The sequence below is a fragment of the Micromesistius poutassou genome (genome assembly GCF_964030765.1).
Source record: "Micromesistius poutassou genome assembly, chromosome: 14".
NCBI classification, from domain to species: Eukaryota; Metazoa; Chordata; class Actinopteri; order Gadiformes; family Gadidae; genus Micromesistius; species Micromesistius poutassou.
Genome location: NC_140284.1, coordinates 8,993,634 through 9,017,369, shown reverse-complemented (window position 1 = coordinate 9,017,369; position 23,736 = coordinate 8,993,634). Strand labels below are relative to the sequence as shown.

Genomic DNA, 23,736 nt, shown 5'->3' with positions numbered 1-23,736 from the left:
ATTACCAGGCCCGGTTATGCACTATTTCATGTTGGCCTTATTGGGTTTCGCATTTGGCATGCTACACTAACTTCTTGTTGCAACATCCATTATGGTCTAATCCATTGGGCAGAACAGCCAGGGAGTGTGTGGGGGGGGCGGTGGGGGATAGGGGGCGGTGGGGTTGTGAGCACGATACAGAGAGAGAGGCTGACCTTTAAGTGGAGCTCTAGTGGTGGCTGCCCTTGAGCAAGCCAGGGTAATCCATAGTGTGTGTATAGCAGTGTATCTATATGAGCTTCGGATCCATACTGGCTTCCGGTGGGGGGGGGGGGGTGGGGGGCATGGCCCTGTAAGGGACTCCTTGTGTGTGCCAGGGGCCTCGCTGTTCTCTGCAACACAGACAGAGGAACACAGGAGATATGATCCTCCTAACATTAACCACCGATGACAGTACAAACAGTGTTGTGCTGTGCTGTAATGTAATAGAATGTCTCTCACTTGGATCACGCAGTGTTTCTGCAGTGGAGCCCGAGGCTTAGGACAGATGTACCTACATACGCCGGCACTCCTCTCAGGGAATGTGTGACTAATTTGTTTAAATTGAAGTCATTGCTGCACGCCGCTGCTGTGTGTTTACTCCGCCATGACAAAAAGGCTTTGTACTGAATCATGGCAGAGCTCCGCACTCCGATAGTCCACTGATCTGAGACCTGCCCAGGAGATAGGCCGGCCCCTTCCACGTGATTGGATCCCGTCGCAGCCCACAGCGGTTTCGATGGACTCGATACAGTAGGGGTTGTGTGTAGTAGAGTGTGTGGGCGTGTGTGAGTGTGTGAGTGTGTGCGTGGAGGCAGAGACAGGGTGGACAGCTTCAGCCCCGCGCACGCTGGCTCTCTGAAACGGCGCTACGACAGCAGGGTGAGCGGGGGCCAGGAACCTCCCAGGACCACTGAGAAGGAGACTGATCACTCTGAGTTCAGGAGGAGCAGCAGTGAGCACACTGAGAGCCACGCAGCCGCAGCAGCAGCAGTGGATCGTGCAGGGTTCAAGTGGCGGATTGACCTACCTGGAAGTCTCCTCTCTCTCTCTGTCTCTCTACCTCTCTCTCTCTCTCTCTCTCTCTCTCTCTCTCTCTGTCTCTCTCCCTCTCTCTCTCTATCTCCCTCCCTCGCCTGTTAAAGGACGTAATCATGCGGCAGGTAAGACGGAGTACTGCCTCTTTACCAAAGTCTTGGGGAAATTCTTTCTGTGCCCATGCTTTACTTTATCTCTCTTTTTCTCTGTATCTCTCTCCTTCTCTCTCCCTCGCTCTCTCTCTTTCTCTCCCTCCTTATCTCTCTCCTCTCTCTCTCCCTCTCTCCTCTATCTCCCTATCACTCCCTCTTTCTTGCGCTCCCTCTCCCTCTCTCTCGCTCTCCCTTCCTTTCCCTCTCTCCTTTCTCTCCTTCTCTCCCTCTCTCCCTCTCTCTCTCCCACTCCCTCTCTCTCCCTCTCCCCTCTCTCTCTCTCTCTCTCTCCCTGTCTCTCCCTATCTCTCTGGTGTCTTCAGCCAAACCAACATTGACTCTTCCAGAGTTGTGAGCCTGGGGATAGGGCCGTTCCCGCGAGCCGTATCTGACACTACTGCTGCCGCCGTGGGCTGCTCGCGCTCTGTGCTTTCTTCTGCCTCTTTAATTTTCCCACTGAAGTGGATGTTCCTAGTGGATGACATGCCACTGGTGTCCGGAGGGCGCAGCTCCCCCTGCTGTGAGCTGGCACTTGGCTGTATAGCGCCCACCACAATGGATGCAATTATAAACGAGTTAGCTTCGGATTCAAGCATGTGTCTGTCCGTGCATGTGAGTGTGTGCGCATGTGTGTGTGTGTGTGTGTGTGTGTGCGTGCGTGTTTGTGTCTCGGTCTGTGTGTGTGAGAGAGAGAGAGTGAGTGAGTGAATCATGGAATGACAGCAATGCCCACAGGGGGAAAGTTTGTGAGAAGTCTCTGAGTGGAGCTCACAGTGGACGGCTCTCGCTCGTGTTAACGTCAGGCCAAGGAACAGGTTTTGTCTAACGTTGTCTGTCTGTCCTCACACGGGCTGTGTGGGAGGTTATGGCTAACGAATCAAGTTTCATCACGTATTTCGTGAACACAGAAGTTTGATGAAGTGGAAACAGATGCTTCACATGCTTCCATATGTGATGTGGGAGAATCTTTACAACATCATTCAAAAGAAAATGTTTCGTTTTGTACTATGACTGATAAAGAATACTTTAAGGGGCTTCAACTGGTGCAGAGGAGAGTACGACCGCAGCCTTTATCTCCATGCTCAAGATAGCCTCCTGACCCACAGAATACCATTCACCCTCCTGATTAGATAGCATAGGGGAGCGTAGCCGCCGCCCAGAGCCCCCGGACCTCTCAGGGTGTGAGTGTGTGTCCCAGGAGTCTGAGACGTATGTAAGGAATGTGCTCTGCGTCTGCAGTGTGACAGGCAGGCCGCTGACGGCAGTAGATTGGGTGGCTCCGCTCATTAATTAATAACCAGGGTTTACCTAGTGAGGAGGAGGAATGTAGCGCTGGTACTGCTGCCAAGATGAGCTTCTTTGATCAGCGGCTCGGCACGCAGGCTGGATGCGGTCACCGTGGGAACCACAAAACAACAACCTGGTTACTTATTGGGGGAATGCATTCGGGAATAAGTTGGCGCCGATTGGGCAAGTGGTTAGCCAATCGGAGACTCGTGTCTGAAATTGGATGGATTTTTTTCTATTCGTTCCCCTGAACTATAGCAACATAGTCTGTCTTCAACATGTGATGATGTTGTAGGTGGAAAGTGTTATAACCACAGTTTGATCATCGTTTGTAAACTGGTGGTCCACCATAACAAACGATCACCACTGTCATATAATCAACGGTGTTATTTGCACGATGCGAATAGAGGTCACCTCTCCTTTGCTTGAGGTATTTTCCAGTCATTGCAGCAGATGTCAGAGATTAAGCATTCATACACAGCCTAGTGGTGATACCCGCCTCTAGATGTCGCTCTAGTACCGTTTTTACAACGTACAGAGCGCTCTTAATTGACGTCTGGTTTTCTTGTCGGGGGTTTTTGAGAACTTTTGAGCCCAAAACATCTATGCTATTCTAAGGTAAAACAAACATGTGCTATGGTAATCACAGCGTGTGCATTTCATGTGGTGTCAGACGATTGAAACGCTTCCAGCTGATGCCACCTGCCAAGAGAAAATAGTTTGGTGGCTGTAATTAGTGACTATAACAAACGGTGCGGCTGCCAATACGCGCTTAAATCATAAAAACACATGTTTCAGAAAGAACCCCGGACTATATATTAACACAGCATAACACATTACATCACATAAGAAACAAGAACTCTCCATATAACTCAAATAATTAACTGAACCGCAGACTGAGGCGTCCTGCTCCTCACTGAACGGTCAGGAGAACGGGTGAGTTGTAGTGTTTTAAAGTCTCTTTTGTGATGCCATTTCAGCCAACCTTTGCCATGAATCTTCATTCTGAGACAGACCCACTGTGTTATACTGTTACACTCTGTTCTACTCAGAGGTCACGCAGGGTTAATGCACCATCCGTATTTGAAGTCCCACACCGCTGGCCTCTATTGACAATAGACTATAGCCAAGGTAATTGCCCTGGGCTGTAAATCACATAAGACCTGAGTGGGTGAGGGAGTGGCTGAGTGGGTAAGGGAGTGGGAGAGGGAGAGGGGGAGAGTGAGTGGGTGAGGGAGTGAGTGGATGAGGGAGGGAGAGAGAGAGCGGTTGAGGATTGAGTGGGTGAGGGGAGAGTGAGGGTGGGGTGAGTGACGGGGTGAGTGGGTGAGGGGATGAGTGTGTGAGAGGGTGAGTGAGGGGCCTGCAAACACCACACAGGCCCTAAAAAGAGCAGTGATAGGCCACATTGGTCACAGCTTTGCTATGGAGACAGGATTACAGATAAACATGGAGGTGTCAGAACTCCAACCCACCCATGTCATGTCTGCTATCTCTCTGTCTGTGCTCTCTCTGTCTCTGCTGTCTGTGTGTGTGTGTCTCTCTCTATCTCTCTCTTTCTCCTCCCCCCTCTCTCTCTCCTCCTCCCACTCTCTCTCTCTCTCTCTCTTTCACTCTCTCTCTCTCTCTCTCTCTCTCTCTCTCTCTCTCTCTCTCCCTGTCTCTCTCTCCCTCCCCCCCCCTCTCTCTCTCTCTCTCTCTCGACCACTAATAAGGGTTAAAGGCTGCTGTGACCGATGAGAAAGAAGTGTTGTTTTTCGCACCTCTGTATTACAAATTTTCTTACCAATATTAACAATGTAGTATTTGTTTAAATATTAACATGTGGAAACAGAAGTAGACTAACTGTAGGTTATAAAACCTTCAGTTAGTACCAGGGACTCTGAACTATACACAACACTACAATGTTAACACAGGTCTACAGTTGATACTAGGTTGGTAAATGGATTCATTCATTCATTAATCATAATTCATATTAAATGTTTCACGGAGCGATCCCAGCCATAATGAGAGCGGGAGAAGGTCCATATGGGGGTCCACCATAGCTCTGCTGGAATGTGGGTACGAGGATGATGATGATGAAGTGGGGTGGGGGGGGCTTTCTGTTCACCCCCCTGACACCGACAGACACTGCATCTGAGAGAAGGGCATCACACTCTGCCGGGGGCCCCTTTCAGTGAGCGGGGACCCCCACTGCGCCGGTGCGCCACTGTCCACTGTCTGCTGCTCCCCACCACTCGGCTTTGTTTGAACCCTGCGTGTGTTTTAATATCTAACAGTACAGAGCTGTCACTCAGAGAGCATTATCCGTTCATTCATTCAGCGAGGGAGGGGGGGAGGGAGAGAGGGGGGGCAGAGGGGGGGGGAGTATGAAAGAAGGCAGAGAGACGTGGGGAGAGAGAGCGAGTGAGAGAGAAAGGGACAACGATAGAGGGACGATAGGGAGGGAGAGAGAATGAGAGAGAGAGAGAGAGGAGGGAGAGAAAGAGAGAGAGAGTGAGAGATAGAGAATGAGAGAGAGCGCTCTTGTGAATGACAGGAGAAATCAAACACGGCACAGTAGGCTGGGGCCTGGGAGGCAGATGGCGTCTCTGAGCTCCAGCGGCGGGCGGCGGTCTTAGCGATGACGGATGATCCCTATTGTATGGGGATCCTCATTGGCACACAGCCCTGCCAATCAAACAACGCCTGACGTGTCGCCGCCGGGGGGGGGGGGGGGTGGGGGGGGGGTGACCGTGTTTCGTTTCATGCGTCGATGTATGAACGGACGTGAACGTAAGAGAGTCAAACCCAAAGTGGTGTTTCTTCAGTTTCAAACCCAAACACAGGGGCCGGGGTTTCTCTGAGAAGGCCCTCATGTGGCAGACGTGAGCGCAGCCGACGGGCTGGGACCCATTGTGGTCTCAGCCCCGTGTTCCTCCAGGTCACCTTGTTTACTCTCTTCCTCTCTCTCTCTCTCTCTCCCTCTCTTTCTCTCTCTCTCTCCCTCTCTCTCTCTCCCTCTCACTCCCTCCCTCTCTCTCTCCCTCTCTCCCCTTGTGTTATAGAATATTCGGACTGACTGAATATGACTGACTGTCATCTGGTTGGTCTGCAGTCTTCTGCTCTTTTGTCTCCAGCTTGTCTTCTTCTTTCTCTTTATCTAGTGGAGGCCAGCTCCTTTTGTATAGAGCTACACAAGGCAGCTTTGTGTCCCTGAGAGAGGGAGGGAGAGAGAGAGAGAGAGAGAGAGAGAGAGAGAGAGAGAGATAGATGGACATGTCCCACAGAAGAGGAACTGGTAACCGATCCTGATACTCGAACCGTCCATTGTTGCTGAACAGGCAGGACTGAAAGAAGTCTAACCTGTGTTGCAGGAGACCTCTGGCAACCTCTCTCTCTGTCTGTCTCTGTTTCTCTCTTTCTCTCTCCCTCTCTGTGTGTCTCTCTGTTCTTTCTGTCTCTATTTCTCTCTTTCTCTCTCTCTGTCTGTCTGTCTTTTTCATATTCCCTCTTTCTCTTCCTTTCTCTCTTAACCTCCCTCACCCACTCTCACACTCTGTCGTTCCTCTCTCTCATCCCCCTCTCTCTCCCTCAACCCCTCCTCCTCTCTCTCTTCCAACTCTCTCACACTCTTCCCTCCCTCTCCCTCTCTCTCTCTCATTCCCTCTCTCTCGCTCTGTGACTCATCCCCCCGAGCTCTCTCTCTCTCTCACACACACTCTTTCGCTCCGTCTCTCCCTCTCTCATTCCCTCTCTCACTCTCTCAGGAACACACACACACACTCTTTCCCCTCTCCCTCTGTCCCTCTCTCTCTCTCTCTCTCGCTCTCTCTCTTCGTCAACTTCTAAGCCCCGGCCAACTCTCTGACCGAAGGTGGAGCTGGCTTTCCTGGAATTGTCGGCGTAGCTTTTCCTGTTGTGTTGGCGCTCTGGTCTCTGCTCAATCTCTGGGTTAATGACAGCTCTGTGGACGGGGGATTACAGAGATCTGAAGCCCATCGGCCATCTGGGTCGCTCTGCCGCCGCCGTCCGTACCTCGCTCTGACGTTTCCGGCGCCCCCCCCCACAACCCCCCCTGACGCCCACCCACCCGCCGCTGCCCTTTGCTTTGGTTTACCGCCACTCGGTCGGCGTGGTGGACATGCAGCTGTGATCCGGGTCAGACGTCCTAGCGTCGCGGTGTCGCTGCGTCCTCCTCCACCACCGCCGAGATGTCTGAGGAGTGCAGAGCGGGGCGGGATCCATCGGTGGGTAAAGTAGACGGCAGCGGGCACTCTCAGAGCTGGGGGGGGGGGTGACCGTGGCAGTGGTGGGGAGGGGTGCTGCAGGTGGTCTGCAGAGCCGCTGGAGGGTGGCTGCATGCCATCGAGTTTTGTTTACACTCCTCTGGTTGTTTCTTCAGGGCTACAGAGCTAACAGTGGGGGATGCCATCAGAGCACGGGATTAAGTTGCTTTGTTCTGTTGGGAGATTGTGTTTCTGACACGAAAGCCCCCTTTGGAGTTTTATTTCTGTGAATGCTTTGAGGAACTGTTGCGTCGCACTGTGTGAGTGACATGCTAGTGGGAGGCTCTGTGGTTGGTGTGTTTGTGTTTGTCAACGGGGGAATGTTTCCATTCATTCATGTGTTTAAAGAGAACATTTCTCTGCTTAAAACGTTACACGGCTAAAACTAACGCTGCAGGCTGTGCACTGTGAGAACACCCACATAAACATGCACACATATTGCTACATCTACGTTTATTATATTGTTGTATCAATCCAATCCACTTGATTCACTGTAGACGCTCAGCGATCAGGTTTCTGTGGAACAAAACCAGTACTAAATCATAGTTGTCAGTAGTTGTTCTGTCTCGTACTGGTGGCTGGTGTTGTAGCAAGCCAGAGCGGTGTTGGTGAGTAGAGGTTACAGTGTGCAGACACCTGGTCGCTCACCAGGCCGGCCCAGGCAGAGCAAACAAAGACTCACAGATGCATCATCACATACTGGGACCAGACACAACAAGGCTGACAATCCACCGTTGTCTGGTTCACCACAGGGGGGAGGCTGCCAGAAACACTCTTCTTTCTGCTGACTCACATAAAGGAGAGCCAAGCTCTGGCGGGCCCCGGGGTCATCATTGCCCCCTGGGTCATCACTGGCCATGGGGTCATCATCACTGGCCCCTGGTCATCATCACTGGCTCCTGGTAGTCATCACTGGCCCCTGGTCATCATCACTGGCTCCTGGTGGTCATCACTGGCCCCTGGGTTATCATCACTGGCCCCTGGTCATCACTGGCCCCTGGGTCATCATCACTGGCCCCTGGTCATCACTGGCCCCCGGTGGTCATCACTGGCCCCTGGGTCATCATCACTGGCCCCTGGTGGTCATCACTGGCCCCTGGTCATCACTGGCCCCTGGGTCATCATCACTGGCCCCTGGTGGTCATCGGCCCGTGGTGGTCATCATCACTGGCCCCTGGTGGTTAATACTGGCCCCTGGTGGTCATCATCACTGGCCCCTGGTGGCCATCATCATTGGCCCCTGGTGGTCATCACTGGCCCCTGGTGGTTAATACTGGCCCCTGGTGGCCATCATCACTGGCCCCTGGTGGTCATCACTGGCCCCTGGTGGTCATCACTGGCCCTTGGGGGTCATCATTGGCCCCTGGTGGCCATCATCACTGGCCCCTGGTGGTCATCACTGGCCCCTGGTGGTCATCACTGGCCCTTGGGGGTCATCATTGGCCCCTGGTGGTCATCATCACTGGCCCCTGGTGGTCATCACTGGCCCCTGGTGGTCATCACTGGCCCCTGGTGGTCATCACTGGCCTCTGGTGGTCATCATTGGCCCCTGGTGGTCATCATCACTGGCCCCTGGTGGTCATCACTGGCCTCTGGTGGTCATCACTGTTTCTTCCTCACACCATTAAAACCCCACCTGCTTGTGTCCTGGAAAAAGTTCCAGATTAATCAGTGTTGGCCGCGTCCCACATCACCCAGCATAAAGAGGGGAGGTCAGAGGTCATGGGGGTGTAGGGAGATGGGGGGGGGGGGGGATACAGTATGTGTCGGCTGGGGGCTAGGGTCGTGGGAACACAAAGGCCTCCTGTCCAGGATAGTGAGGACCCCCGACTGTGTGTTGGCAGGCAGGATGGGGGGGGGGGGAGTTCTGCTTCACTGACCTGCCAGTCTCCTCCACCTCTGCCTCTGGCCCGGGTCTGCCCCGGACTGGGGACTGGGCACTCGGGGCTGGGGGCTGGGGACTGGGGGCTGGGGGCTGGGGGCTGGGGAGGCTGGATTGACTCCGTCGCTCTGTGTGTGTCTGGGGGTTTAGTCTGGGGGTTGAGTCTGGGGGTCTAGTTTAGTTTGGTTTGTTTCCTTCGTTGATCATCAAAGTTGCCGCCTCAGAATCTGGAGATGAAAATGTTTGATATTGAGTGTAAACTGTAATGTTTGGGGGATTGAATGCTTGTTTTTGTTGCTGTGTGGTTTTTAAACTGCTGATTTTGAATGCTGGCTGCCTTATAAAAAATTTTTGCATCAATGATGCATCAATGCGTATCAAAGCATGCGAAAGATACATTTATGATAACACATTTGTACTCGTATGTCTAGGTAACATTGCACACATGAAATAAAAGAGAATATGCAGACAAAATATTCCAAAGTACAAGAGCCAGGAGGCACAAAAAGTTTTTTTTTTTTCCAAAATGCCGTGTCTTTGAAATCCGTTGTGCAACCAGTGCGGGAGCATTGATACACACATTCCACCCCGTTACGGTGTGCATAGGAGTCCTTGTTCTCTGCAGGGCAGCACAGCCGTTTTACATCTGCTGCATGCCATGAATAAAGATCCATTCTGCCCACTAGCCCGTAAGTTAACCAGGCTTTGTTCCAAGGCCACTTCCACTAATTAGGTTTAATTGGTACTCAGGGGTAAGTGGACGCCCCCCTGCTGCTTAAGCCACAACCCACACCTCTCCTTAATCCCCCCCCCCCACCCTGTCGTCCTCCACAGATAGCTGATCAGCTTCCCTGGATTTCGCTGTCGTCTCCGCGTCGTTTGGCCTGAAGATGGAAACCCTGGAGTCTGAGCTCACCTGCCCAATCTGTCTGGAGCTGTTCGAGGACCCCCTGCTGCTGCCCTGCGCCCACAGCCTGTGCTTCAACTGCGCCCACCGCATCCTGGTGTCCCACTGCACGCCCAGCGAGCCCATCACCTCCATCAGCGCCTTCCAGTGCCCCACCTGCCGCTATGCCATCACCCTCACCCAGAGGGGCCTAGAGGGACTGAAGCGCAACGTGACCCTGCAGAACATCATCGACCGCTACCACAAGGCCTCGCTCAGCGGGCCCAACTCCCCCAGCGAGACGCGCCGGCAGCGCACCGACGGCAGCGCCAGGATGAGCGGCTGCGGCGGCGGCGGCGGAGACCGCGTGACGTGCCAGTTCTGCGAACAGGAGCCGGCACCGGACGCCGTGAAGACGTGCGTGACGTGCGAGGTGTCGTACTGCGACGAGTGCCTGAAGGCCACGCACCCCAACAAGAAGCCCTTCACGGCGCACCGCCTCATCGAGCCCATGGCCGACGCCCACCTGCAGCGGGGGCTGCTGTGCCTGGAGCACGAGGGCGAGAAGATCAACATGTACTGCGTGACGGACGAGCAGCTGATCTGCGCCCTGTGCAAGCTGGTGGGCCGGCACCGGGACCACCAGGTGGCGGCGCTGAGCGACCGCTTCGACAAGCTCAAGGTGAGAGACGGCCGCTGGGGGGGTGGTGGGGTTGGGGGGGTTAAGGTTAGAGACGACCGCTGGGGGGGGGGGGTGTGGTTAAGGTTAAGGTGAGAGACGCCTGCTAGGTTGGGGGGGTTAAGGATAAGGTAAGAGTAGCCTGGTGGGGGGGAGTTAAGGGTAAGGCTAAGGTGAGGTTGAGACGCCCGGTTAAGGTTAAGGTAAGGTTGGTCTGGGTCTCAGGGTTAGGACTCTCAGAGAACAGTGGACGCTGGTAACGGATTCAGCGATCGTTTATAATGTATGCACCCGCCGTATGTATTTTTTATCACTTTTGAGAGCGGATAACGATTGTGTGCTCACAGCGTGATTAATGTTTTAATGTTTTCTTTTCATCGCGTCTATTATTTATATGTCGCTCTCGGTGTTGCTAAGTTTGAATCAAGTGCAACGATAATGTTTCCCAATTACTCCATAAAAACATCTCGTTAACTTTAAAAGGTCAGCAATAGAATCACAGCTTAATAAAGTAACATGTTGATAAGGCAGTCCCTAAAGTTACTGCAGAAACATCCGGAGTAGGAAAGCACATCAGCCCAGGATCAAATGACCTGTTCAAATCTGGCCCAATAAAAACACACTCTCAGGGCATGCAGATTAAATTGAACGACAGACTCAGGAACCCACAGAAATGCACCCAGGGCTAGGAGCTGGAACATATGAATAACGCGGCCATGCATTCTTCCATGCGCGCAGTGGATGAAGTGTTAAAGCTGAGGTCTGTGGATCTGTGGGGCCGCTGGATTTCGCCAACAAACGCCATTCTACTCCATCGTGCGCTGGGGGAAAACCTCCCGGGACGGTTTAATGGTCTGTTACGAGTGAGGCAGCCATGCGTCCCGTATTGTTCCAGCCATTCACGTGGAAATATGCCTTCACAGCTTTAACAGATTTAGCCCGATCACAGCGAGCGTCGCTGAGTCGGTAACATTCTTCAGATTGTGTTCTTTTCTGTTTGGTTTGGGAGTATAAAACCTGTAACGGAGAAGGACAGAATCAACTGCAGCGGTTACCCTGCCACACATTCTAGAGTATGTTTTCTGGAGTATATCCAGAAAAACCCTGCATAATGTTAAGAGCATGCTCTACAAATCGTGTCTTCCCATCCTATCAGGCCCTTACGCCTCAACCAGTGGTGCGTACTATGTCTCCAAATATGGGCACTTCCTGTTCTGGAATCTGAATAGGACTTCTGTCCCGCTCTCTGGGCGAGCGACACCAAGCTACATGGGCTGATTGCTCCGCCCCCACGGGATTGGCGTAGAAGAGCTAGGTCCCATGGCTGCACTAATCTTAGAAGCAGATGATGATGATGATGATGATGATGATGATGATGATCTAGGTCAGGGCGGCCATGCAACCGCTAACACCCGTGACCTCGTGTTCCTCCGTCTGGCGTGGGGTCCAGAGACCCCCGGTGAGTGGGGAGGGGGGTCTAAGGGTGAGGGGGCAAAGTCCCAGGGTGAAGGAGGGGGGGGGGTATCTGAGGGCGAGGGGAGGGGGGGGGTATCAGAGGGTGAGGGGGAGGGATCTCAGGGCGATGGGGGGGGGGGGTTGACCCGGGATCTCATACAGCATTGTGATGTCCAAACCCCCTACGGGGATGGATGGTACAAAATCCTTCTTATTCTTGTTTAGTTTCACTGATGGAACGGTTATTCCTTCGTTCATTAAACACGTCTTTATCACACTGGGAACCATTCAAATCTTGTGCTCGCTGCTTTCTGCACATGATGGCTGTTATTGTAGTCGTTCATCACATGTGAATATGGGGGGGAGGCCTTTGGTTAATTCGTGCCAGGTTGGGATAATGCACATCTTTCTTGTAGATTGTTTATGCTCTATGTCACAATAACGGTGACTTGACAGCTGTGACCTCTTTCAAACAAACAGCGCTGGCCTCTGTTCCCCTCTTGTATATCTCTGATTAAGGCATATGCGTGCGTGCGTGTGTGCGTGCGTGCGTGCGTGCGTGCGTGTGTGTGTGTGTGTGTGCGTGTGTGTGCGTGCGTGCGTGCGTGCGTGTGTGTCGCGCGCAACCTAGTCATCATGTCATCTAGTATACTGACATAATAAAATATGTTATCACGTGATAAAGAGTTTGAACTCATTAGTGATAGTCTTTGGGGGTGCATTCGGTTATGTGTAAGAATACAAAGAATATATATATATAATATATAATTAGTTTTATATAAGAATATATAAAAAAAATAAAACTGCAATAAAACAATAAAACTTTAACACTCATCAAGTTCTTATAGTAGCAGATAAAAAACAACAACATATACAAAAAAGATAATTGAATATCTCGACTCTCGATTATGAATGAATAAATAATTTCCAACTCAAAGATCTGCATTTGACTGTGTGGCTGTGCGGTCCACGTCTCAGCCTGCACTCCAGGCAGGCCATCAATTATTCAAATGAAGGGTCAGCCCGCCTAACGAGTCAACAGCACTCTGCAACGTCCCCTGCCAAACTCAAATAGCCTCTTCCTGCCCCGCGCCCTCTTCTCAGCATAAATAAATGATTCTCATGAAAGCCCAAAGCTAAAAGTTCAGCGCTGTTCCCCTGCCCGGAGACAGGAGTTCTCTGCGAACCCCGTCGGGTGGTGATGTGTGTATCAGGGCTCTCTGTCTGCACAACCGATGTCACAGACGCGCTGCTTTGGCCCGGGAAAAAAGTCAAGCGATACGATTTGGGTCTCTAAAAAAAACCATTTATGGTGGAAAACTGTTTTGTGGGGGGAAACTTGAAGTGCCGCTTGCACTTTATAGATTAATTTCTCCGTATTCTACTTTATTTCCAGCGGGAGGATGAATATTTGAGTGCGATGTGCAGACAGAAAAACCTAGATATGTGGCACGTTCATTTGAATACAAATGGTTTTTCAAAACCGGAGCATTTCGATCTGAGTTATTGGGGGATGATAAACACAGCCGATGTTTACTCTCCCAAATCACAGACAGATGCGGCAGTATCTCATTGTAAGCCCGCTGAGCTGGGGACGGGGCGGGGTGCAGGGGGTTTGGGTGGCTGATTTCAGACCAGGAGGGACACGCCATACCCTGCAATCGTCCCGCCGTTCCACCGAATGCAAATCAGCCGCGGGAGTCCTGTCTCCACTGATGTGTGCATGCTGAGATGATTCCGCTGATTCGCTCGCTCACTGGAACTCTGCCTGTCTGCTTGTGTTGTTTCCACAGCATGCCCTGGACTCCAACCTCAGCCATCTGATCAAGAGGACTAACGACCTGGAGACCTTAATGGGGAAGCTGATCCAGACCTGTCAGCATGTGGAGGTATCAAGGCCTGGCCTCTGCCTCCTCCTTTCCTATCGCTTCCTGGAGGCGGACCTATTCCTTCATGGGCTGCTAGACATTAAAGACATTCCTTTAGCAGATTGTCATCGCTGTTGGATGTTGAATGCCCTGGCTGCAGGATCGTATTCTGCCAACGCATGGCATTTAGATTTCATCAAGTTGGTTCACTTCAGCTATTTTATTAACACACACACTATAGAGCGTACCTTTCTCAAGCATCTCCCCACGTTCCTCCCGATTACTCTCATGCAGCTTGTTGAAGAGCCATTGAACCCAAAACCACATTTATTTCGTTTTTTAGAAAATGGTAATGTGTCTGATATGGTTTGTGTGGACGTGTGGAGCTCTGGGCAGCGGTGGACTGCGGCATCCGGGAGAAAGTTTAGCTTTTCTAAACACTTATTATGTAACGCCACAGTGTGTATGGACGGTGAAGCTCCGTCTGAGCAGCGACGTATTTAATCTCCGCGTCTGAGTGTTAGGCTTAGTATAATGGCAGATTTCATACCCAACATCGCTTATCATAACGCTTATAACAGTAACTAAACAAGTATCCTGATGTCGGCATGGGTCGTAACCATGGGGATAACGCGCTTAAAACCTGCTTAAAACGCTCAGCCCAAACTGCATTTCTTAAAATCCCATAGTGTTCGAATTCCATCTGAATTAGTGGATTCACCAGCTCTTTAAGATAAGTAACGATATATAAGCCAATCACAGCCACAGAAAGCCACGTCATGAAACCTTTCCCTCAGAATGGTAGAAAATTCTCTCTATATGGCTCTGGTTTCCAGAGCCATAAAGAGAGGTAGCATTGTCATTGAACAAATTGAAGAGGTAGCATTGTCATTGAACAAACGTCCACAATAACTAAAAAGGTACAAATGAATGAAAACGTCCGATCGATATGAGAAATCTCTGCAATCTGTCTGAGTAGATCCAGGCAGCCCCCAGCCCGCTACACTACACCACACCTATCCCCCCTCCGCGGTCGACGGCATAGGGGTTAAGAGTCTCCTGAAGGACACACGTCCCGGTGTTATCCCAAAGTCATCCCCGCCGTCCTTCAGGCACGTCTGCAGCCGGCGGGGAGACTTCCTATCGTAAGCGACTGAACCGCCCCCCCCCCTCGCCGACGGCCCCGGGCCCGCCGCCGCTACGACCGCTTGATTAAACAGGGGAAATGTGAAATCGAAAAAAATAAAAAATAATAACCTCCTGTGTGTGCCAGCCTCCCCGGGGAAAGTTAAATCACGGGCTTTATGGTAATGTTATGACGTTAGGTGCTTTCACGACCGGAGAATAGGCACCGGCGCCATCTGCCTGATGACGGTGCCGTGAAAAAAACGTGACGCCGGCGAGCGACTGTCGGCAGAACCTCTGAACCACCTGACCCCCGACCTCTGACCCCTACGTCCCCTTGTGTCCAGGTGAACGCCTCGCGGCAGGAGCACAAGCTGATGGAGGAGTGCGACCTCCTGATCGACCTCATCCAGCAGAGGCGACAGATCATCGCCACCAAGATAAAGGAGGGGAAGGTACCGCTGCGGTTCCACCCGGTGCACCGGGTGCTCTGCTTCAAACACGCGTTAGAAACGACGCACTGAGCCGTCGGGGGCTGTTTCTCCGCGCGCCCTTTTGCCGTGATGGATTTCGGGGTGCGGCGGCCGTGGGGAGGGGGGGGGGGGGGGGGGGCGGGGTGTCCTTCGTCGTTCCGCCGGGTTTTATTCCCCGCCTGAATGTTTTGCGGCGCGACGTGACTTGGGCGCTGAACGAGCGGGGCAGACCGGGCGACCCTCCCGCGGCGAGCCATCCCTCATCCTAACGTCCTAATGTCATCGCTGAGCTCACAGACGGGGACGGCCTGCCGACGCCGTCCCCGGCGCCGATTAGCCGGTCGATTCGGCCGTCGGCGGCGGCTCTCGATGGGCGATGGGCTATTATTTATGACGTTCTAAACACTGGAGTTGGAATCCGTCTTGTGGAAAAAGCCTCTGCAGATCAGGGTGACAATGGGGATAATTGTTATGCGCGGCCCGTGATTGCCTCGGCGTCCACGTGCCGCTCTCCAAACATTGCTTATTTGTGATGTTTGTATTGTGCGAAACACGCGGCCCGACTTTGTTTCTTATTTGTTTGCCTCTGGCGATGACGCCGGCGCAAATAATGTCAATGAATTGCTTTTAAAACACTTCTGAAACCCACTCGGCGAATAGCTCTCTCGCTCTCTCTCTCTCTCTCTCTCTCCCTTTTGTTCTGGGCTCGGCGGCGGGGTCCCAGCGCACAATATAACAATAACACGGCCCGCTTGGCAGCGCGTCGCGCGCAGAGCGGGAAATGTGTTTTTCCTCGGAGGAATGGCTTCCCGTCTCTCCCCGCGCCCGGCGGTGTTCTCCATTACGGAGGACGTGGCCCGCTGAGCCGTCTGAGTGGCAGCAGAGAGGTCGACCCTCACTTCCTGTCACTTCCCTTTCACTTTATCCCCACTTCTCTCTCTCTCTCTCTCTCTCTCTCTCTCTCTCTCTCTCTCTCTCTCTCGCTCTCTCTCTATGGCTTCCTCTCGCTCGATCTCTCTCGCTCTCTCCCTGTTGCTTGCCCTCTCTCTCTCTTCCTCTCTCTCTCTCTCTCTCCCCCGCTCTATCTATCCCTCCCTATTGCTACTTCCTTTCTCTCTCTCTCTCTCTCTTCCTCTATCGCTTGCTCTCTATCTCTTCCTCCCTCTCACTCTCTCTCTCTCAATATATATATATAGATATATAAAGAGAAGTATATAGATATTAATATATATATATCACTATATCTCCCTTTACCTTTGTCTCTCTACCGCTCTCCCTCCCTCTCTGTATATATATATATATATATATATAGAGAGAGATAAATATATATTTATATATATATATATATATATATATATATATATATTCACCTCTATATATATCCATATATATATATATGTATATATATATATGTCTACAGAGAGGCCAGACCACTTCCTTCCTCGCCCGTGCCTCTTGTCAGGTTCCAGAGCTCGCGTGCGTTCTTTGCGCACAGGGACGATGATGCCAGGCTTTCTCTCCCTCTCACCCTCCCCTCCCCTCCCCTCCCCTCCCTCCACTCCCCTCCCCTATCCCTGAGGGAGGGGATAAGTGGTTCTTGTTACCACGGTAATGCAAAGGGCAGACCCCCGGTTTAGGAGCTCAGTCCGCCGAGGCTAAACGTGCTGAGCTGGCTCTCAGCGGCTCGGCGGCTCACAGCCAGCTCCTGGGTTCACCTGAACAGAGGCAAATAATGTCAATGAATTGGCGTGTTCAGGAATATGGCCCACGTTGGTTTAATAACGCTGAATAAAAGAACCAGGAAGTGTTGATGACAAGGTTTGTTTTTGTAGTAGCGTATATTAATTACCTGAAAAAAACATGTTTTTTTGTGTCCGTCTGTCCGTCTGTCCGTCTGTCCGTGTGTGTGTATGTGTATGTTTGTGTGCGTATGTGTGTGCGTGTGTGTGTCTCTTTGGGTGTGTGCGTCTGTCTGTCTGACTGTCTGTCTGTGTGTGTTTCTGCGTCTGTGCGTGTGTGTCTCTCTGTGTGTTTGTGCGTGTCTGTGTCTACCTGTCTGTCTGTATGTGTGTGTGTGTGTGTGTGTGCATGCGTGCGTGCGTGCGTGTGCGTGTGTGTGCCCCCAGTCCGTGCGGATGAGGAAGCTGGCCCAGCAGATCGCCAGCTGTAAGCAGTGTGTGGAGCGGTCCTCCTCGCTCATCACTCAGGCCGACCAGACGCTGAAGGAGGCCGACCACGCACGCTTCCTGCAGACTGCCAAGAACATCTGCGAGAGGTACAAGGGAAACCATCTTATTGTGTCATAAATCAGCGGAGCGGACTGGCATCTTATGAACCACGCTCTCTCTCTCTCTCTCCCTCCTCCCCCTCCTCTCTCTCTCTCTCCCCCTCCCTCCCCCTTTCTCTCTCTCCCGCCCTCTCTCTCTCTCTCTCTTTCGCGCCCTCTCTTGTTGCTTTACAGGGTGTCCATGGCAACTGCCTCCTCTCAGATCTTGATTCCGGAGATCAACCTGAATGACACCTTTGATACGTTCGCCTTGGACTTCACTCGGGAGAAGAAGATGCTGGAGAGCCTGGATTATCTCACGGGTGAGCGGGGGCCTCCCAGCTAAGAGTGCAGGCCTTCAAACTAAAAGCGCAGGCCTTCAAACTAAGAGCGCAGGCCTTCAAACTAAGAGTGCAGGCCTTCAAACTAAGAGCGCAGGCCATGGAGCTCATTGCAGAGGGGCCCTTAGATCACATTTTCTATGTGCACATTCCAAACACACACAGATGGGCTTCACCCTGTGTTCTTTACCCAAAAGGCCATTTATTACATTTTTAACTGTGGTGGCCTATGTGGTAGGCCTACCATTAAAATAGGTTAAAAGGGGCAGGGGCAGGGCAGTGGTTTGGCTGGTGACACCTAGCTCAAGGGTTCTGGGTTTCAGCCCGATGACCTCAGGCTACCTGTAGGTCTGTTGGAGGCAGATGCTACCTGCTCTTTAAAGGGATAGTTCAGAATTTTGGACATCGGACCTCATTTCCAAGTGAGCCAGTGTGTCATTTATCATTGGAGACCGTTTTCAACACTTTTCATTCAGTCCTTCTATTTGCAGAGATCGCTGGTGCTAGGCTAGCACAAGTCAACGGGATTCTGCTAGCCTGCCAATAAAAACAGTTTTACCCACTCCACAATCTCACCCGAGACTATCTATGTAAATGTCTGTGATGATAGAATAATGTTAGAAATAAAACTAGCCTTGCATCGCATTGCATTGAGTTTATCATCCCTGTAGTTGGAAGCGGGCTACGGCAGCGGCGGACTGATATTACCTGGAGCGCGCTTCTCTGTTTACATTCTGCTGTAGTGAATTGGTTGCTAGACCGGAGCAAAGTGAAATTCCACCGCTGCTAAGAAAGTAGTCCCTCAAAATGTAATGCGATCATTGCGATACAAGGATAGTTTTATTTCTAACATTATTCATTATTCTATGTTGACTCTCATTACACCCGAGGCAAACCCGGTTTGCCTCAGGTGTACTGTGGACTGGGTAAAACTGTTTTTATTGGCAAGCTAGCAGTTCCCATCGACTTGCGCTAGCCTAGCACCAGCGATTTCTGCATCTAGAAGGACTGAATGAAACATGTTGAAAACTCCAATGATAAATAACACACTGGCTCACTTGGAAATTAGGTCCGATGTCCAAAATTCCAAACTACCCCTTTAATGACATTATCTAAGTACACCGTGAATGAAGCCACTTTGCCAATACCCACCCCTATTAGATACTAGAGACCAGAGACCAGAGACTAGAGACTAGAGACTAGAGACCATAGACTAGAGGCTAGACACTAGAGACTAGAGACTAGAGCCTAGAGGCTAGACACTAGAGACTAGGGAATAGAGGCTAGCCACTGGAGGTGAGAGAGTAGAGACCATAGACTAGAGGCTAGACACTAGATAATAGAGATAGAGACTAGACACTAGATAATACAGACTAGAGAATAGAGATTAGATACTAGAGACTAGGGACTAGACACTTGACTAGAGACTAGAGGCTAGAGACTAGAGGCTAGACACTAGATAATACAGACTAGAGACTAGAGATAGTACCAATAATACGTAGATTCAGAGTGCTGACCTTGTCTCTCTGTGTGTGGCCGGCCTCCAGCCCCCCCTCCCCCGGCCATACGGGAGGAGCTGTGTACGGCGTCCTACGACACCATCACCGTGCACTGGACGTCCGACGACGAGTTCTCCGTGGTGTCCTACGAGCTGCAGTACGCCATCTTCACCAGCCAGGCCAACGTCATCAGTGAGTCACTGGGAGCTCTGGATATATAGCTACTAGCTCTGGATATATAATATCCAGTATGTTACGATAACATATAACATGTTTATTCAATTCAATTCAATTCAATTCACTTTTATTTGTATAGCCCTTAATCACCATTACAGTCTCAAAGGGCTTAACAGGCCAAGTATTTATGACACCCCCCTGACCCAAGACCCCACACAGGCAGGAAAAAACTCCCTTAAACAGCAAGGAAGAAATCTTGAAGAAGTGCAGAGTGGGGGATCCCTCCTTCCAGGGATGGTCATGTATTGATAATAATGATGATGATAAATGGCATCTCACATGTAAATAAATGTGGGATGAAACCCAGAAGCTCAGGGCCCCCAGATGCACGCCCCGCTCTGCAGTGATGTTCCTCACGTCTACTCCGTCTCCCCTGGGCTGCAGGTCTGTGTAACTCGGCTGACAGCTGGATGATCGTGCCCAACATCAAGCAGAACCACTACACGGTGCATGGCCTCCAGTGTGGGACCCGCTACATGTTCATCGTGAAGGCCATCAACCAGGCTGGGAGCCGCAGCAGTGAACCGGGCAGGCTGAAGACTAACAGTGAGTTCATCTGTCAGGGACCCGAGAGGCGCCGGTTCAGCGGCCGGCCCAGGCCTGTCTCCGGTACACGATGCCTTATCGATCCCTCGGTCCAAGGGGGTCCAAGGGGGGACACTGGCCTGGTCACCCATGCACACAATATGACAGCCTCTCAGAGACACATCACATTCCGAGAGTGCACGATCATTCCTCAATGCACAACGTCAAAAAGTGGAACACTGTGATGATGACACTAGGCCCGTGCATGCACACCATCATGCACGTGTGCGTGGCGCTGGCGCGTGCGTGATGCATGCGTGCGCATGATGCTTGCACATGCATGATGCTTGCGTGTGCGTGATACTTGCATGTGCATAATGCGTGCGTGTGATGCTTGCGTGTGCGTGATGCTTGCGTGTGCGTGATGCTTGTGTGTGCGTGATGCACACGGATGGAAACTCATTTCAGTTAAACAAGTTTAAAAGGGTTCCCGTCTCATTGAGCTCCCTGCACAGCTGTGTGATTTCCCCTTTGTTGTGTTCTTTTATTGTTATCCTAATGAGTGACAGTGATGAACTGCTTCAGCTTCGAGCTTCAATTGAAATGGGGAGAATGACGGATCATCCACCGCTGAGGAATCAAAAATGAAACTTTTTCAGCCTCCAGAAATGTCCCATTTTGTTTGTCTTTTTTTCTGTCAAACGTTCTTGAACTAAACGTTTCCCCCGCAGGCCAACCGTTCAAGCTGGACCCGAAGTCGGCCCACCGCAAGCTGAAGGTGTCCCACGATAACCTGACGGTGGAGCGCGAGGAGACCTCCTCCAAGAAGGCCCACAGCCAGGACCGCTTCACCAGCCAGGGAAACTACGGAGTGATGGGCAACGTCTACATCGACAGCGGCCGCCACTACTGGGAGGCCCTGATTGGAGGGAGCTCGTGGTGAGAACGAGGGGCCAATCAGACTGTGACTTTCATACTGGGGGAAGAACTACAATATATATCAATCGCTGTCTCTCTCTGTCTCCCTCCTCTGTCACTCTCCCTCCCTCTCTCTCCCATTCGGTCTCTCCCTTCTTGTGCTCTCTATCTCTCTCTGGCTCCGTCACTCTCTCTCTCTCCCTCTCTCTGCCTCACTTTTTCCCTATATCCTCCTCTATCTCACCCTTCTCCATCCATCTCTATCTCCCCCTCTCTCTCTTACTCTCGCTCTCCCCCTACTCCCTCCCCAGGTTCGCGGTGGGTGTGGCCTACAAGTCGGCACCCAAACACGAGTGGGTGGGGAAGAACTCGGCGTCCTGGGTGTTGTCGCGCTGCAACAGCTCCTGGGTGGCGCGCCACAACGGCAAGGAGCTGGCGGTGGAGCCCTCGCCCCACCTGCGGCGCGTGGGCGTGCTGCTGGACTACGACTCGGGCTCGCTGTCCTTCTACGACGCCGTGGCCTCGCAGCACCTGCACACCTTCCACGTGGACTTTGTGCAGCCCGTGTGCCCCGTGTTCAACCTGTGGAACCGCTGCCTGACCGTCCTCTCCGGGCTGCCCATCCCGGACAACCTGGAGGCCAGCGACTGCCGCGAGTGAGCGCCCGCGACGGGACGCCGCACCAGAACGCCGTGACGGGACGCCGTGACGGGACGCCGTGACGGGACGCCGTGATGGAACGCCGGACGGAACGCCGCCACGGGACGCCGCAACGGCCCGCTGAACCCCAGGGCGCCGCTTAGAAACGATGCGTCGCCGTCCTAGGGCGCCTCGCCGTTACGTGCTCGACAAGGGCGAGTCCAGACAAAATGTTTGTTGCACATTGAAGACAATCAATGTACAAAGAATGATGTGGTCCTTCATGAGGGACGCCTCCGCCATCCAGGAGGGAGGCTCGGCGGTTTGGTTCTCGCTCAGACGGAGACGGCGGACCACGGCATCCTGCGGCCTCGGGGCTCCCGCATTGGTTATCGCAGCAGCGTTTCCCGGCCGGGAGAGGAGCTTGACTCGTTAGACTCGCCGCTGATGGCTGCCAAGGACCTGAGGACCGACCTGTCAGGCCTTTCGTGTGTGTTGGCGAGCGTTTGTGTGCGTTGGCGTGCGTTTGTATGCGTTGGCGTGCGTTTGTGTGCGTTGGTGTGCGTTTGTGTGCGTTGGCGTGCGTTGGTGTGTGTGGGCGTGTGTTTGTAGGCGTTTGTGTCGATGACGTGCGTTTGTGTGTAGCCATGCGTTATGCGTTGGCATGCGTTTGTGCGCATTGGTGTGCGTTGGTTTGCGTTTGTGTGCGTTGTGTGCATTGGCGGGCATTGGTGTGTGTTGGCGCGCGTTGTACGGCAAAGACCGTCGTCACACCATTTGTTGCATCGACTTGAAGCCCATGTACTATGCGTATGAGAAGCAATATGTCAACTGGGGCCCAACCAGGAGTGCCCTGTTTGTTTTTAAGCCGCTGAAGCAGCGTGTTGATAGGCTGAGATCGAGGCCCCTTCGGCACGGCCCTGGGAGGGTCGTTTCTACGGTGAACGCGTTTTCTAATTTGCACAGCACGAACAAGTTCCCTGCTGGCTTGTTTGGAGGAATTTGGAGATGACAAGATGTCGGTTAACATTTTTACATTTGTATTGAATTATTTTTACACCTGCCTAAGATGGTTTATTTTGTGCACAAGTTTCTGCATGTTTTGATTTTCCTGGCTGCCAAGACGAGGTCTGCAGGCAAACAGCAGTGCGGAGAAAACGCCACAGCTGTGTCTCGTGAAGGTTCAATGATCCCTTGTTTTTAGTTGGGGGCGAACATGTGTGAGAGAGTGTCATTTTTATACACTCCCGTAGAAGTTAGCGAGTTTTTGAAGCACTTTCAGCATCCCAGCCTCCCCATGCTAAAGCCTAGCTCCACCGGCTACAGTGTACGTCTCCATGCCCTCTTGTACATGTGTAAACATATAGAGTAGACTATAGGTTACTTTAATTTCTCACAGAAATGCAAAGTTGGATTCTATGTTTGTGTGGATGCTAATTATATTTATTAGTTGAAAAATTAAATTAAAATTAAATTGAAATAGGAGTCAACAAAAACCTTAACACAGGCAATAAAACCTACAAACCAAAATATGAACTCTTTGTATCTCGGTGCACTGCACACATGCTGGCCTGAGTGTAATTTTAAAAGCTGGGAGTCCTCATCAAATGAACACTGCACCAACATTTTTGCACATTTTTTCTTCTGTGTCTAATAAAGAATGTCTTCATTTCCGTGTTTGTCAGTCTTATTTTTCTCTGAACCACCGTTTAGAAGCGAACCAAACGGGGCCATATGGAGAGCCTATGTTCCATTCCATTGGGCGGGGGGAGGACGGGGGGACGTCCGACACCATTGTAAACGTGTAAATATGACAGGATTAGCTGTGACATTAGCTTTGTCCCACCGTGCTGCAGCCTGAAGAAGAATGCGATGAGAGGCGTTGGGAGCCTGAACTCGGGATGACCTCTCGGCCAGAGACCCTGGGGAAACGGATCGAGGGACACTTAGTGGTGCACTGCCAGGGCAATGAGCACGACCGCCATGTGACGCTCCAGCGCGGGTCAGGTCTGAGTCGCCGTCGGTTTATAGAGATGTTGATACACACACCGGCTAACGGAGGATTAATATTCAGTATTATAGACAATATTCAGGGCTCGGGGGCTCTTCTGTTCTGCTTCTTCTGTTATTTTTAATGAACACGTGATTTATAGTTGCTGTTGGCGAGGACTAAATATAAA

General features: G+C 51.8%; 1 protein-coding gene across 2 annotated transcripts; it reads left to right on the top strand.

Annotated features, from left to right (window-relative positions):
• Nucleotides 1-908: 908 nt before the first annotated feature.
• mid1 (midline 1) lies at nucleotides 909-23,199 on the top strand. Of its 2 annotated transcripts, none has more exons than XM_084478629.1 (10): nucleotides 909-1,181; nucleotides 9,480-10,213; nucleotides 13,459-13,554; nucleotides 15,006-15,113; nucleotides 17,258-17,406; nucleotides 17,593-17,720; nucleotides 19,286-19,429; nucleotides 19,859-20,020; nucleotides 20,731-20,938; nucleotides 21,229-23,199. In XM_084478629.1, exons 2-10 carry the CDS (start codon nucleotides 9,536-9,538, stop codon nucleotides 21,575-21,577), a joined length of 2,022 nt encoding a protein of 673 aa, XP_084334755.1. In that variant the 5' UTR covers nucleotides 909-1,181; nucleotides 9,480-9,535; the 3' UTR covers nucleotides 21,578-23,199. The 2 variants fall into 2 exon arrangements, with proteins under 2 accessions (XP_084334755.1, XP_084334756.1); XM_084478630.1 differs by lacking the exon at nucleotides 909-1,181 and adding an exon at nucleotides 6,600-6,724.
• The last annotated feature ends 537 nt before the right edge of the window (nucleotides 23,200-23,736 follow it).